General features: G+C 56.6%; 1 protein-coding gene across 3 annotated transcripts in view; it reads left to right on the forward strand.

The window, feature by feature from the left end:
• The window catches only part of COL5A1 (collagen type V alpha 1 chain), a gene marked incomplete at its 5' end in the record, with an annotated part of 155,075 nt that overhangs the window by 95,163 nt on the left and 44,120 nt on the right, over positions 1–15,792 (forward strand). For all 3 annotated transcript variants that reach the window (XR_014296933.1, XM_082657319.1, XM_082657320.1), the window contains 7 exons: positions 3,695–3,739; positions 4,077–4,130; positions 7,381–7,425; positions 8,125–8,178; positions 10,350–10,457; positions 11,128–11,181; positions 13,426–13,479. Coding sequence is in view for 2 of the 3 variants with exons in the window: in XM_082657319.1 (XP_082513445.1) it covers positions 3,695–3,739; positions 4,077–4,130; positions 7,381–7,425; positions 8,125–8,178; positions 10,350–10,457; positions 11,128–11,181; positions 13,426–13,479 (414 nt within the window). The remainder of the gene's footprint in view (positions 1–3,694; positions 3,740–4,076; positions 4,131–7,380; positions 7,426–8,124; positions 8,179–10,349; positions 10,458–11,127; positions 11,182–13,425; positions 13,480–15,792) is intronic.

Genomic DNA, 15,792 nt, shown 5'->3' on the forward strand with positions numbered 1-15,792 from the left:
GTAGATGCTGCCTAGAAATAGGGAGCGAGGGACAAACCCATCTGTGGCCAAGCTGTGAGGGGGAGGGGCGGGGAAGTGACAAACGCTGGCTGTGGGCCCATCTGCATGAGCTTATCTGCACCCACCCCCCTTGTGTGAGTTGCCGGTGGGTTTTTTGTTTTTCGGTTATTTTTAGCATATCCAGTTGACGCTGAATAGAGAGGCTATTTCAGAAAATGAGATGAGCGCAATTATTTATTTCGGACACGGTTATTTTGTTGTGTTAATAATAACGCCGTTAAAAGCGAAGCAAGGAAGTTCAGTCTGTCAGCCGTTCATTGGTGATGGGTGACTGGCATAGGACGACGGTGTCTTTCCATTTTCACGGCTGAGAATCCTTTGGTCCCGTGAATCGCACGTCACCCATTGTCCCGCCTTTGAACCAGCAGGTTACAATCCCGTTCCTGCTGGGACTGCTCTGGGGGACTCAGTCTCCTGGACTGAGTTTGGATATGAAGAGATGAATATTTTGCAATATGTCTTTTATGTGTTTTCACTTACATTGACACCTAATTGCATTTTCTAATGATAAGATATTTTCTTCTGGAAAATTAGGAAAATAAATAAAATCACAAAATGGAAACTACCTCTGGTTCCATTCCTATGGGCTAAACCCTGATAGCAGGTGAATGTACATCCTTCCAGTCATTTTTTCTAGTCATCTTCTGCAGTATTGGGTGTCAATGGGGCATTTCCCTCAGTGCATCATGTCAGGAAGGGGGCGGTGCCTACACGGCCCCTGCCTCCCTGACCTTCCTGGTCACACCCTGGAATCCTTCTCTCTGAATTGAAACTCCAGTCACTAGGGTCCCTAAAGGGTCACCCGTTTCCTTTCAGATTCTGTGGGGAAAGAGGGACCTTTAAGAGGGTTAGGGAGCCAGGAGGCTGCGTCTCCATCTCTCTTCCCCAAACAACCATCACACTTTAAAATACGAGTGTGTGAAGGACCCGAGGGAGTGTGGTTGTGCTGGGTCAACGCTGAAGATGCTCAAAGCAAAAGATAAAAAGGGAAAACGTCAGCACTGCAGGCTGAGGGGAGCGGAGTCCTTGTCTTGGGTGAATTGGGAGGCAGGAAAAGATTTGAAAATACTCTCCTTAACAGAGGCATCTCATGGTTGATCAGGCTGAAAGAGAGGGTTCGTTCCTTTTCCCCTTTGTGTTGCTTTGCTGTGGCTTGGGCTGAAGAAAGAAAGGAAGAGAGATTTCAGAGCCTTTGAGAAGCGTGAGGGCTTTCGGGGCAGACCCGATGCTCTGGAATACATCGTGAGGTTGTTCTGGGCAGCACACAGAAAGGATGTGGGCTCATGGGAATATTACGGAGCCAGGAAAAAATTGAATTCCAATGACTATTCAGTGACATGAGGAAATGCTCATGATATAACAGTAAATGAAAAATACGTCTTCTGATGCCGATTTTGCATGCAGATGTGCAGAGAAAATAGATTAGCTGTGCTATATCACACCCTTGGCCAGCGTTGCTATGCGTGATGAGGTTATGAAGGGTTTTAATTTTCTTTTCCACTTGCCTAATTGTCCACAATGAACGTATATTACTTCAGTCATCAGAAATATATCAGATACAAATAATTTAAGTTTTATTATTTTTCCATTTGTCTACAATGAACATATATTGCTTTTTTAATCACAAAAATGCCAAATACACATAATTTAAGTTTTATTACTTTTCCATTACAGAGTCTTGCTGGCTATAGAATACTGGGGCAAGGCCAGCAAAGGAGGCCATAAAGGAGGGTGGAAACGACCTGGCCTTTCACGGCGGGAAAGCGGCTGCTCTGACTTTGATGTATTTCCTCTCCATCTTTTTCTGTTCAAACATTTAGAATAAATGAGCCTTGTGCTTCCCCCAAGAAAGTTACTCTCATGCCCAGAAAGTTACAACTTAGAATGCATTTAAGAAGCTTGGCCTTGATTCAAACAACAGTAATCACGGCAGGGACTCCCCTGGCGGTCCAGTGGTTAAGACTCCACGCTTCCACTGCAGGGGGCACAGGTTCAATCCCTGGTTAGGAAACCAAGATCCCGCAGGCCGCCTGGTACGGCCGAAAACAAACAAACAAACAGTAATCGTGGTGACGATCAGTCCCTCTCTTTGATCTCTCCCAAAACGCTGTGATCAGGTCTATTCTTACCGCCACCATGTAAGTGAGGTCATTGCCACGTGAAGGGGTCAGCCCTCTTCCCCACGTGAGTGAGATGTGGGGTCTGCCCCCGTGTGTGTCTCGGGCCTGGCTTTCACCACAGCTGTCCATCACCTCAGCTCCTTCACAGAAAAATTCTGGGTTTGATGGAACCTGTAAAAAAGGCCCATGAAGAGCCCACATGGCAAAGGGAGCAGGAACCTCCTCCCTCCCAGCCCTCCCAGGGCAGGCAGGATCTTCTCCTGGGCACCGTTTGGGTGCAGCCCTGCCAGCCTGGGTTGCTGGTGCCGTGAGCCTCGTCTTGGGAAGGGGGATGGCGGGCAGCGTGTCCCTTCCAGGCCCGGGCAGCTGGCGTGGTCCGACCGGTGCCTAACTGTCCTCAAGGGCTCCCTGGGGTACCCCACCCTGCAAAGGAACTTCTGCATCCTTCCCGTCGCGTTGCCACCATGATAGGCTATTCGCTATGGCATCAGATCCAGTTCATGACTAATACAAATTGAAAAGAACACACACATATCATTTGCTTGAGTTGACGAGCTCTGGGTCTCCACAGTGCTGCTGTGTTCTACAAGTAGCGTCCTAGAACTTGAGAACAATCAAGCTGGATGAGCAGCCAACCCACCCTCTCATTTTACACACACGAAAGTGGAGGCCCAGAGAGGGCAAGTGACCTACCTAAGGTCACACAGCGGGTTGGGTGTTACCAGGAGTAGAACCAGACCGCCCTACCCTGCCCTGCCAGCCTTCTCACCACACCACATGGCCTCTCTTTACTGGAATCCTTGGGGGTGGAACTGTATTTCCAGATAATGAATACTTCTGTTTCTGTTTTTATCATCTGTGTTTGGCTCGTGGACTCAGAGGCATTGAACCTCGTCACCAGCTTGGGTCAGAAAGGCAGAGAAGGTCAAGTTCCTGAGAATAGAATTGATGGGCGCCAGGGTGGAGGGGGCAGTGACCCAGGAGCCATGAGCAGTTCCGCGGGGCCTCAGCTCCGCATCTGTGGGGTAGGATGTATATTCTTCCCTGCGCTCAGCTTCTGTGTCACCTGGGGGGTGGCTTTGAAGACCTAGGGTGCGTTGGGACCCGGGAGGTCTGGTCCCACTTCACTGTCCTTGTTTGGCCACCGATTAGGTTTTGCTGGGTGGCCTTGAACAAACGCCCTTGTGTCACTGTCCCTTCCCACTGCACTTGGGGGCAGGCCGGGCTCTGGCTCAGTCAGGGGACACTGGTGCACAGTGGGGCCTGGAGCCCACCTGTGGGTTTTGAAGCACATTGCCCTCTGCTGTTGCCGGGGCCCCGCATTATTCCCATTTCACAGATGAAGCAGCCGAGGTTGGGGCTAAAGGACTGGGGGTGACCAAGCCGCTGTGGGGAGGGGCGGGGAGGAAATGGGAGGGACCTGGGCTCTGACCCTCAGTTTGAGAAGCTGGAGCATGGCCAGGCCTGCTTTCCCAGAGGCCACTGACTAACGCCAGCCTTCTCTTTCCTGACAGGGGCACCCTGGCAAAGAAGGCCCTCCGGGAGAGAAGGGAGGCCAGGTGGGTACCGGCTGTGCCCTCGGCCCCTCCAGCATCTCCTGTGGGATGGGCAGGGCTGCCCCCCCGCCCAGTCCAGAAGGGGCTTCCAGCCCTGTCCTCACCCATCCTGACACACCCCTGCGGATGCGCCTTCCCCGTGGGGCTGGGCAGTGCCCGCATGCCTACCCCCGCGGGTCCGACCTGGCACGTCCATCCGTTCTGCCCGGAGTGAGAGGGCAGTGTGCTAGGGGCAGGCAAGCTCTCTGGCTTGTTCTGGAAGGATGCAGGGGGTGGCCCAGAGTGAGCCCTGCGCGCTCCACCTGAGATAGGCCTAACGCGCTTTCCCCTCTGGTTCCAGGGTCCGCCCGGCCCCCAGGGCCCCATCGGCTACCCAGGCCCTCGTGGAGTCAAGGTGAGGGTCTCACAGCCTCAGGTCTTCCTGGAGGTCAAGGTCGGGACTGCGGGGCACGGCTGGGCCGGTTTTAGAGATTCCCCTGTGCTTTAACCTCCCTCCTGCCCCAAAACTGGGGTGGCCCTGGTCTGGGAGGTTGGGTCCCAGAATGTGGGCCGGAGCAGGTGAGGGAGGGGCCCGCGGGGCCAGGAGGGGCTGCAGGGGAACAGGGCACGCTCCCCGGGGCATCTGGGACAGCACGAGCAACGCGGTGGTGGCCGTCTGCCGGGACGGGGAGGCACCCTTCTGCCCCATGATCCTTTTACTATCACCACCTGCCAAGTGACCTGCTGCTCTGGAGCCCCTCAGAGGCAGTGGATCTCAGCCCAGGTGACGAGCTGGGCGCCCTTTCCTGGGATGCTTGGAGCTGTTTCTTCCAGGCCGATCACATCTGGGCAGACCTTGTTGTTGGGAGACGCGTTCGTGGGAGACGTCCATTTATTCACAGCGTGTTGAAAGGCTCCTGGCACCGTGTCAAATGGGCGCAGAGGTCCAGAGCAGTACTCCAAACACAGGGCCCTGTCTGTTTGCCCTGAGCTAACTGGGTTTGCTTTGAGCTGTGCAATTCAGTCTCAGTGATGCTGCTTCTGGATGTATACACGCAGGGGGATGTGCCCCCAGGGGTGTGTGTGGGGAGAACCCTTCTTTCTCGGGGTGGAGATGCTGCCGTGTCTTCAATCTCAGGCTTCCCACCCACAGGAAAGCTAAGGGTGGGTCTTTCTTTCAAAATGACCGTAATTTGATGCGAAGTATCATACATACGAACGTGTATAAAACATCTAGTTTATCTTGGGGGATCTGCAGGAACACACCCGTAAGCTCCGGAGTCCCCTCCCCGTGTCGTTCACGGTCCTTTATACTTTCAAGCATTTTTCCACATCAGGGTTCTGTGTGGAGGACACAGAACCCGAGACTTCAGTTTTTAGTTAACTTACCCCAAATTACCCGTAAATCCATGCAGAAGCCAGAACTCAACCCTGGACTTGCTTATTCCTAACCAGGTACCCCATCCTGACCCCAAGGGGCTCCAACTTCCATTTCCCAGAATTGGGATGTTCCAAGGCCAAGGGCAGAGAGATGCCCCAGGTCAGGACCCTGAGATGGGCAGCTTCTCTCTGAAGCAGGCTTTCGCCCCACATGCTGCCTAGTGAGTTTATAAGGGCGGTGACTTAGCAACTGTGCTGGTTGTGTGAGCTCTGTGCGCGTTTGTTTTACAAATTCCCATTGCACAAGGAGCCTGTGCCACATGCTGATTCCGTGAGCCGGGAAGGTGTCTACCCTGAAATGTTTGTGGAGAATGCTCTTATCTTGTCGGTCTGATTAAATTCATCCGTGATATGAGCAATCCCACTAGACGGGCAAGCGGAGGGTGGAAGGAGAAGCAGGACTGAACACTCTTCTCATCGGAGAAATAGATTGCAGAGCCCGTGGCGTGATGAGCCCCGGAGGGCGCTGATAGCGGAGGCGGGGTGGGAAGTCCGGGTGTCACCGTCAGAGACCAGGGTCCTTAGGTTTCCGCCACTGCAGCCCTGCCCTCCTCCTGGGAAAGGGGCCCCTCCAAGCTCTTTGATCTCACTGACCTTTAAGCATCCCCCGGGCCGCCCTCTGACTTGCCCCTTCCTCAGGGCTCTGTTTGGGCTCGACTGTCGGCAAATCAAATCAGTTGCCCCCTGAGCCTACGGGAGCTGGGTGGGCTGGCGGAAGTCCCCCCGCACGCACTCACTGGAGGCCTTGGGAAGGCCCTGTCCCCCGCTGTGCCCTCACAGCCGCTGGCCCAGCAACTCCTTCCACTGGGCTGTTCTGTGACCTCTGACCTCGCTCCCTGAGCGCTGGACCACCAGGGCCATGATGGGTGCTCTAGCCCCAGGGCAGAGTCTTCCCCCAGGGACGCCTGGAGACATTTCTGACCGTCTCAGCTTGGAGGGGCAGGGCAGAGGTCAGGGAGGCCATCCAACCCCCTCCACTGCCCGGGGCAGCCTCGCGACAATAAACTATCCAGACCCTGAAGGCGATGGCGCGAGGCTGGGAAACCCTGGTCTGCTCGTCTCCTTGGCCCCGTTGCCCTGGCCTCGGGCGGGTCACGAGACAGTAGAACTTTAGGTCTGGGAGGGATCTGAGCAGTGCCGTCTTACCCTCTTCTTTCTGGAAGTGCGTGGGCAGGGGAAGCCCAGCTGGCCTGCCCGGCAAGGGGGAGGGGACCTGGTGCCAGAGCCCACCTCCCCCCGCCCCCGACATCAGGGTTTCGGGGTGACCGGCCTCCCCTCTGTCCTGAAGCCGATGTAGCCATGGGCACAGGCCAAGCCCAGGTCTCTGCGTCTGTCCGGCCCCGTCCCTCTGTCCCTCCACAGCTTCTCTCAGCTCTCCTGGGCCTCAGAGAAAAGATTCTGTGCAAGGTTCTTGCTACAAGAGCGCAGCTGGCAGCCCGAGGGACCCGGCTGCAGCCTCAGCTGGACCCGAACGGGAGGCCTGGCGTCTCTGGGGCCCCGCGGGCTGGTGGCCTGAGGAAGCTTCTGGCAGTCGGTCGGGGGCAGGCTCTGCACCCTGCTGGCAGGTGGCGGGCACGGCTGTCAAGTCCATTCCGGGGATGGAGTGGTTTTACCTGGGAGACAGGGAGGGGGCTGGTCCTGCCCCGACAGTGGTATTCGTCACGGGGATGAGAACATCCTGAGCCGATGTGATGAGGGCAGTGGGAGTGGCTGGTGTCGTTAAGTGGTAATTATCATTGCTACCGTCGTAACCACGATTCTACGTTAATAATCACGGAGAACGAAAATCGCCGGGTGGCACACAGCTCTCCTCACTGAGCACCTGCCGTTTGCCGGGCCCCGTCCCAGGGCTTCCTGCGCCCTCCCCTCCCCCCAGCAGCGATGGGGCGAGGGTTGTCATCACCCCCTCTTCCCAAGCGAGCAGAAGTCTGGGGCCTCGTCAGAGGCCACACGTGGGGGGCCTGACCCCGTCTGCCTGATTCCAGAGCCCGAGCTCAGGCCTCACGCCCCCTCTGCTCCCCAAGCAGAGACCGAGAGAGAGACCGAGATGTTTCTAGAAGACGCCCCGCACACCCACAGAGCTCTCTCTCCCTAGACTGTGGGCAGTGGGAGGGGACTGGTCTATCGGGACGCTCAGCTCCCCTGGTGTTGGGGGTCAGGCCCGTTTTTGGGGTCCGTAGAGGCTCGGGCTTGTGGCTGCTGACTTTTCTTCTCTGTTTGCGCAGGGGGCAGACGGCATCCGAGGTCTGAAGGGCACCAAGGGCGAGAAGGTGAGTGTCCCCTCCTTTCCTCAGGGGCTTGGCCAAGAGCCAGGAAGGTCCACCCTGGGAACTCGAGTGACCGTAGGCCACTGGCATTTTGAATCCCCCAGTTCACGAATAGCATGGATGTGTACAGCTCCCCCGTGGAATGCGGGACTAGGTAACTGAGAGACGCCGGCCACCTGCTCGTCCTTGGCCCAGCCTGCAGGCAGGACAGCGCACGCCCCCAGACCCTTCCAGGCGCTGCCTGTCCCTTCCAGAGAGCTCTTCCCGCCCCCACCCATAAGGCCATCAACAGTAGTCCCATTCCCTTTGGGGGCTCTTCCGGCTGGCTCCCCGTACTCAAACGTCTGCCCGTCCGCCGCTACTGGGCCTATAGTGATGCTTGGACGAGACAAAGGTGCTCCGAGAAACGGGTGCTGACAGATTGGGTGCTGGGCTGCCCACCACCCGGCCGTGCAGAGCTTTTAAACTCAAACAGGGTGACCAGGGCTGCAGCGCTCCCACTGCAGGCTGCAAAGCCAGGCAGAACCGCAGAATGCAAAGGGTTGACAGGAACGCATCTCGCGAGGGACAGGAGGCCGGGCACTGACAGTCCTCTGCCCAGCATGTCTGGCGCTGGTGTTGGGGCCCAGAGGGTCTGGGTGGGGGGACCTGGGCGGTGGGGTTTCTCATACAGACCGAGGCTCTCTCCGGTCCCCCGTGCAGGGTGAAGACGGCTTTCCGGGCTTCAAAGGAGACATGGGCATCAAGGGAGATCGGGTGAGTGTTCGGGGGCGGGGAAAGGTGGGCTGGGCGGGAGGCCCCGCTGGGGCCACAAGGCAGCTTCTCAAGACAGAGGTGATGCCTCCGTGGAGGCTCCTGGGCCGCCGGCAGTTCCAGCTCCTCCCCAGCTTCCAGATCGGAGCCATGGCAGTTGGCACCTGGTCCTAAACCCCTGCTTACAGGGTCACCTGGCCCCTCTGCCCTGTGTCCTTGCCCTGCATTAGTGGGTCAGGGGGAACTTGTTTTTTTTCTGGCTGATACCTTGGTTTGCAGAGCAATTCTTTTGGGTCAAGAAGGGTGACAGGCGTCTGGGAGAGAAGAAGGGGTCGCAGAAACGACCCAGCTCACCAGGGAGGGTAGCAGCCTGACCAAGGCCACCGGCCGGTCACTGGCAGGGCCACACCCTGACCAGCGCTCTGAGTGACTTGGCCCCCAAACACCTCTTCAGCTGCTCTTCGGATCCCCAGACGACCCCTGTGTTCCGGGACCTCCTGCTGGGCTGTCAGACGTTGCAACAACCTAGTTGGTTCTTAATGATTAGCCTCGGCTCCAGGAAAGCTGGTGGGTGCTGGGGCGGGATGGCGCGTGCCACGCGGCTGGCGCCCCACAGGAAGCCACTGGCGGTGTTTTCGTGCAGATGAGCAGGTGATGCAGGTGGTGCTTCAGGAAGTGGGGTTAGGAGGCCAGCTGCCTGCTTCCATGGGGACACTTGGAAGTTTCCCCGACAAGTTCGGAATGCGCGGAGGCCAGGCAGAAGGGAGGGGAGGCCCACACCCCCCGGTGGGCCCGCTGTGGCAGCAGCGGCACACGTGCCTGGACGGACGCTGTCGTGGAAACAGGGCTGTCATACAGGCCGCCCTCCTTGTGCTCCACAAAACAGATGCCTTACCAGCACCTGCCAGGACCAGAGAGCCCACACACTGGGCGCTTTGTCCCACGCTGAAAAGGCAGACGTGATCCGGGGCTCTGTCAGAAGGGAGGGGAATAAAAGAGAGGGGTTCATTTCATAGTCCTGTCCCAGTTATATTGCTGCTGAAGACAGCTTTTCTAGAACTTTCTCTGCGGTGACGACTCCCCACTTCTGATGGCCTCTCTCTGTCTGGCTGGTGAAAGCCCCTTTTATCTTCCTTCCCAATGACTTGATGCACACATTTGGGTCCATACGAGGAGAGTGCATTTTCAAAAGACGTTCCGCAGTTGCACGCCGTACCCTGAGTGGACCTCTGGCTGGAATTGGATGAGGATGGACGGGGGTGGGGGGGGCGGGGACACTTCCTCAGCTGGGCAGTGAGGCTCCTCAGTCTTGATTTCTCCCAGAGAGGGATTTCTGCCCAGTGCTTGGCATTTGCTAATATTCTGAGTGCTCAGAAAACGTGGGAAGGATGCTTTTGTTGAACGAGAAAAGCATCTCTTAGGGACAGAGAGTCCTCGACCTGTAGACACACTGGGGCTGGGGAATAAGGGAGTCATTAGCTTTCTTTATGCGTGCAGCGCACATTTCTGTTGGGGGTTTGCACAGCTGTCCTGCAGCTGCTCCCGGAAACCAGTGATCGGAGGGGAACACATCGATAGAGAGGGCCCGGGTGGGCACTCCGAGGCCGGGCCACGCCCCTGCTGCTGCACTTGGCCACGCCCCAAAGCCCTCTTCCTTGTGTGGGCTCAGGCCTCCCCACCTGTTACTTGGGGAAGTTGGATGAGGTGACGTTTCGTTTTTTCCATCTCTGGATACACCCTGTGGGTCTCCCGTGTGCCGTGACGCCCAGGCGTGGCCCAGCCAGGCCTGTGGTCCATTTTGATACCTCCTGGGGCTTCAGGAGAAGAAGGCGGCTGCCCCAGTGCAAGGCACTTCTGCTCTCTTTGGGGAAGTAGCAGTTCAGGGCTGCCGTGGCCACCGAAGTGATTTTAGCCGAGAGGTGCTTGATTTGGAGAAGGCCATTGGGAATAGGGGAGCGAGGGCTTAAGTGTGGGTCCCGAGGGGCGTCGGTCGCTCAGCAGAGCCCCGGTCTCCTCGGTGCGAGGACAAGGGTCCATCTGCTTGAGGGGGCCCAGCGGCTCTTACCGCCCTGGCCTGGGATCCGGCCCCTCACTCCCAGACGGTGGGCGGGGGGGGGACTTTGGGGGGCTAGAGACTCTGGGGGTCTCCTTCACCTTCTCTTTCTGAATTGCAGGGGGAGATCGGCCCACCTGGTCCCAGAGGGGAGGACGGTCCCGAAGGTCCCAAGGGTCGTGGAGGTCCGAATGGCGACCCGGGTCCTCTGGGACCCCCTGGGGAGAAGGTACGTGACACAGGAGGTTGACCGCTTCCCAGGGACAGTCTCTTCCCGATGGCCTTGGGCGTCCAGGCAGTGGCTTGGTCGGGCTGAGCCCCAGGTGGGAGCTGGCGCGAGTCCTGACGTGGTTCCTGTCCCCTTGACTCCACCCAGCACCCTTGTCCCCAAATCCACTCCTGGAAGAGTTCCTTCCTCCCGCTGGTCACAAAGCTTGGGGTCTGAGCTTGGCACCCACGTGCACCATCTTCTGTGGCGGGGTTAGGGCTCCCGACAGCTGCTCCTACACCTGCAGGAGGCCGCCCACCCCTGTCCTGCTCCCCTACCCCCTACCTTCACCCCCGAACAGGAACCAGCTCTGCTTGGCCCAGTTATCCCGCCCTGTCCTGCCCCAAGGCTGGAACTCTTTTACAAAAAGATTGACCAAAATATCGTAGATAAAGACCTTTTTCCCTTTATTTGGAGCGATTGCCTCCACCCACTGTTGCTTCAGCGGTGGCGTCCATCCCTGCTTGAGGGCCCTTTGCTTTAAACCAGGCAGGGCGCGTTCCGTGATGACCGTGTCCTCGGCCTTTGGAGACTCCAGCCTGCTCCAGTCCCCTGCCAAGCCACGCTGGCTTTCTCTCTGCTCAGAGAAGTACAGAGCTGGCTGTGGAATTCACCTCCTTTATTTCCCCAGGGAAAACTCGGAGTCCCAGGATTGCCCGGCTACCCAGGAAGACAAGGGCCAAAGGTAACGTGCTAACTCCCTTGTTAGATTTGACAATTGGCGTCTCCCTGCCCCTCACACTATCACCCATTCGCCCTCCCTGGCGTAGCTGCTGCGACAAAGCAGAAGGTCACGGTAGCTGCGTCTCGGTTCTGCCCCGTTCACCACCGTCTGTGGTAATTCGGCTAAGTCAGAAGGCAGGGGCCTGGACAGTTAGGTGAGCCTTTTCACAGAAGGGGACCCCCCAGCTGAGCGTGGGCTGCACCTCGGGACCCTCAGTGCCCCTGGCCTCGTGGGGACCGCCGTGCACTGGTTTCTCCACACCCAGAACTCGTGTTCCTCTCTCAGATTTAACTCACCCTGGAGATCCAAAAGTTATTTGCTCATAACTGAGTATAAAAGAAAGATGAAACCTTTCTTATAGGAAATCATGCTTTATTTTACGTGTAACAGCTCCTTGAGGCTTTGCAAATCATTTAAAACATTATTTTGTTTTAATCTCACCTTTTATTATTCATGGTTCTTCCTTAAAAAATAACCAGCTGCCTTCACTAGAGACATAATTAACAGCAAAAGAGAACTCGTGGGTCTCTGGGGTTTGCGTCCGTGCATCCTGCCCTCCTTGGGCTTCAGACCTCTGGACACCCCGCTTGCTAGCAGAGGAAGGGCCCCGTGGGCTGGGCTGCAGCTCTAGGTATTTCCTTGTTGCTGATGGCAATGCTTACGTCAGTCCTTCCCGTGGAACGCGAAGGCCCCCACTCAGCAGCCGACAGCCACCACGCAGGGGAGATCGTTTGCTGTGAACCAGGAGTTTTGTGTGGTGTCTGCCGCGACGTCGTTGCTGACTGCAGTGCTGTCCACTGTATTTGGAGGAAGAGAGGCTGATGGACCCATTTGCTCTCCTGAAACGCGTGTCCTTTTGGGAGAGGAGAGGAGAGAGAGGAGGAGTTTGGGAGAGACGGGAGTCGGGGGAGAATATAGATCAAGTTCAGGCAGCTTTTTGGGAAGATGAGGGCAGGACCTTGAAGCTACTCAGGCGGTTTGGACAGTCCTTGGGCGGTGACCCAGCTCCTGCGCCGAGCTCTGTGAAGCCTGCGTCCCAGGTGTTCCCGCCCTGAAGCTCGGTACAGTCTCCTGTTTGGAGCAGGGAGGCGGGCACATGGGTGGCTTGGCAAAGCTCAGCGCCCTGGGAGAAGTTCAGGGTTTGAACGTCGGTCAGCTTTTCCTGGTCTAAGCACACGTTCGGGTCAGGATTTTAAGTCACGCAGAGAGTAGAGACGTGCTGAAGAAATGCTTTCGACAGTGTCACTGGGAGCTCACGTGGGAAGTGTTTGGATATTCGGCCAATCAAAGCCCTTAAGTGCATCCCTGCCTGTGTGCACCTTGTGAAGTTCTAGAATTAAAGAGCTGTGCGAGGCCACATCGGCGCGTACATTGCATTCTCTTCTGACTTTATAAGCTGCCGTACTTTATTTAGAGGTGTTCTGGGAAGATAACGAAACATGGCAACAAGGTGCAGAAAACAAACGTCATAAATGTGACGTTCACACGTCGTCTCCAGTTACTCTGAGTGGCACGTGTTCCCTTTTCTCCCCAAACACCAGTGTTTGGCAGAGATGGGTGTGTGAGAGCAGAGTGTGGAGAGAGGGGGAAAGGGGAAGCCTGGTTAGGATTCAGTCCTGGATTTTAAATTTGGAGTCTGTGAGATGCTCAGGAAATACTGAGTAGGCGGGTGGGTGGATGAGTGGTTTGGTGGATGGATAGACGGATGGTGGGTGGATGTTGGGTGGTAGGTGGGTAGATGGGTGGATGGTGGGTGGATGGGTAGACGGATGGTGGATGGATGGATGGATGGATGGATGGGTGGGTGGGTATATAGTTGGATAGTGGGTGGGTGGGTGGGTATATAGTTGGATAGTGGGTGGGGAGACAGGTGGATGGATGGTGGGTAGATAGGTGGGTGGTGGGTGGGTAGACAGGTGGATGGATGGTGGGTGGATGGGTGGGTGGGTATATAGTTGGATAGTGGGTGGGTGGGTGGGTATATAGTTGGATAGTGGGTGGGGAGACAGGTGGATGGATGGTGGGTAGATAGGTGGGTGGTGGGTGGGGAGACAGGTGGATGGATGGTGGGTGGATGGGTGGTGGGTAGTGGGTGAGTTTGGTCCGAGACCATGAACTCTAACGGACTCTTCCTGCTGCACAGGCAGCATCGCTCGTCCTCCTGACCAGGCTCTCAAGCCTCTTCCCTGATTAACTCTCTTTCAGGGTTCTATCGGATTTCCCGGATTTCCTGGTGCCAACGGAGAGAAGGGTGGCCGGGTAAGGACGGTCTGGCCTCTGCTCAGGTGGCTTCTTCTGCTGCCTTGGTATTTCGCGGGTATATTCTCCAATACATCCTGTTGATTCTCGGGTATATTCTCGGGTATATATATATTTTTATATATATATATATTATTATATACATGTATTATATATATGTTATAATATATATTATATATATATATAAAACATATATATTTTATATATACATGTTATTCTCGGGTATATATATATTTCGCGGGTATATTCTCCAATACATCTCACCCACTTTGCTGCCAAAACTGCTTTCTGGAACAGCTGACCTTAAGCCTGTCCACTGAGCGCTGGTGACTCTTGGCCCCCCGGGCGGGGCAGTGCCGCAGTAGAAAGGGCAGCAGGCCTGAGGGGAAGGCACGCTGAGAAAACAGTGCTTTCTCATGCACAGCCGCCATCCTGCCATCTCTTTTGGGTCACTGGCGAAACCCAGATTCTCCTCTTTCAGCCCAAGTGACTTTCCCTCCAGGCTAAGTTTAAAAGGAAGGAAAGGAGTTCTGCCTTGTATCTCACGGACTCTGCTCTCCCAGGGTCAAGTCGCCTCCTTCCTCTTCTTCCCACGCTGCCGCTGTCACGGGACCCCGCCAGGTGCCACGCGCTTTGCTTCCCTCTGTTGTCCCCCTGAGGGAAGGTGATCCGAGGGCTCAGGCTGGGGGAGCCGCCCTCCCGGCCCCCTGCCGGCCCAGGCCATCCTGCAGGAGCTGCCCTGAACACTGCTTAGGGAAATCATGGGAGGCTGCCTGAGTGCTGCCGCTCAACCGAACAGGACAGGAAGGGTCCGCCTGGGCCTTTGGACTCGGAGCGGCCTTGTCCACAGGCGTGTGGGGTGTGTGCAGAGCAGGCCTGGAGAAGACGCTGGGCCCAGCCCGGTCCCCTCCACCCTGGGCTGGTCCTCCCCACGCAGACGGATGGGCTGCCTCTCCTCAGCGTGCTCGCTACAAACTAATGTTACTGTGTTTGAGCGGAGACAGTGAGATCTCTTGAAAGCAGGGAGGAAGACTTCAGCCATCCAAAATCCGCGTGCACGAACGTGTCTGCCAGGCTCACAAAAGAGAAAGACGGGGACTTTTCTGAGTGCAAGTCAACGGCATAACCACAGGGAGACCTTTATCTGTTTGTCTGTATCGGTGTCTAGATGTATCTGTACCTGGGTCTGTATCTGCAATGTTTAGATGTATGTCATGTCTACATCATGTCTGTGTCTGTGTCTGTAACTGTGTGTCCATCATCTACCTGCCTACCCGTCTGTCTAGTTCTTCCTGGTAGGGACAGTCTGACTAGTGTCTTCAGGGAAAGACTGTCATTTGAGAAAAGTGGTCCAGGGTCTGGTAAAAGCGTGGGAAGCGCGGGGTGACGGGGTGGGCAGCCCCTGAGCTTGTGGAGGGCACAGGGCTTTCCGCGCCACGTTGCCGTGAGAGTCCCCAAGAGGGGTCATGACGGTTAACGGGGTCATGTGATGTGACACAGGCCCTTCCGTGGAGGAGCTGCACTGCAGGTCCAGGCCCCGTGGGGTCACGTCGAGCAGCAGAGGCCTGGCCGTGGCTCTGGGGGCCGTGGCGCTCTGGTCCAAGCTCTGCTGCCCTCTTCTGCCCCTCGTGCTTCTCGGCCTCCCCAGTCCCGAGCCGAGAAGTTTGGGCAGATGCCTGGATGCCCCCCGGCCCTCACGGGCCATTGTTCCAGTGCGTCAGCACGTGATCACCAGGGTCACCGCTGAAAACGGGTTGTTGGAAAGCAGGGGGTCTGGGACCGGGACACTTCCTCCTGTTCTGAGGTTCGGACGTGGTTCCTGGGGTCTGAAACCTGGACACCCCGAGGAAACGATCTACTTCGGGATTGACAGGGATTGTCGGGTTGCATGTGGCTATATCGTGGCCACATGGGTGGGTGTGGCCGCCAGCATTTAGAGAGAGCTGGGATGGCAAAGATGCCAGCTTTTCCCGAAGGGAGAGGTTGGGCCGTGGTCAGGCATGACTGGAGCACACGTCTGTTCATTGTGGGAGAGATGTGTCCAGGCACATTTTCCAGGGGAAAATGGCCACGTCTGTCCCCAGGAACCGTCTGAGATCAGCCGGCTCGCGGTGAACAAGTTAGCGCCGCCGTTTTAGTGCACGTCCTGGCAGACGGACAAGCCCCCGGGTCTGAGACCCCGAGCGTTCATTGTTTAGCTGTGGGCTCCGCGTGTCCCTGCACCCGGGAGAGGACCCTGGAGTCGCGAGACTCAGCACTTACGGCACGTCTGCCCGTCCTCCCCTCCGGAGAGACAGACGCCTTTATTCTGGA

Source organism: Grampus griseus (assembly GCF_964374135.1).
Source record: "Grampus griseus genome assembly, chromosome: 6".
Taxonomy (NCBI): Eukaryota; Metazoa; Chordata; class Mammalia; order Artiodactyla; family Delphinidae; genus Grampus; species Grampus griseus.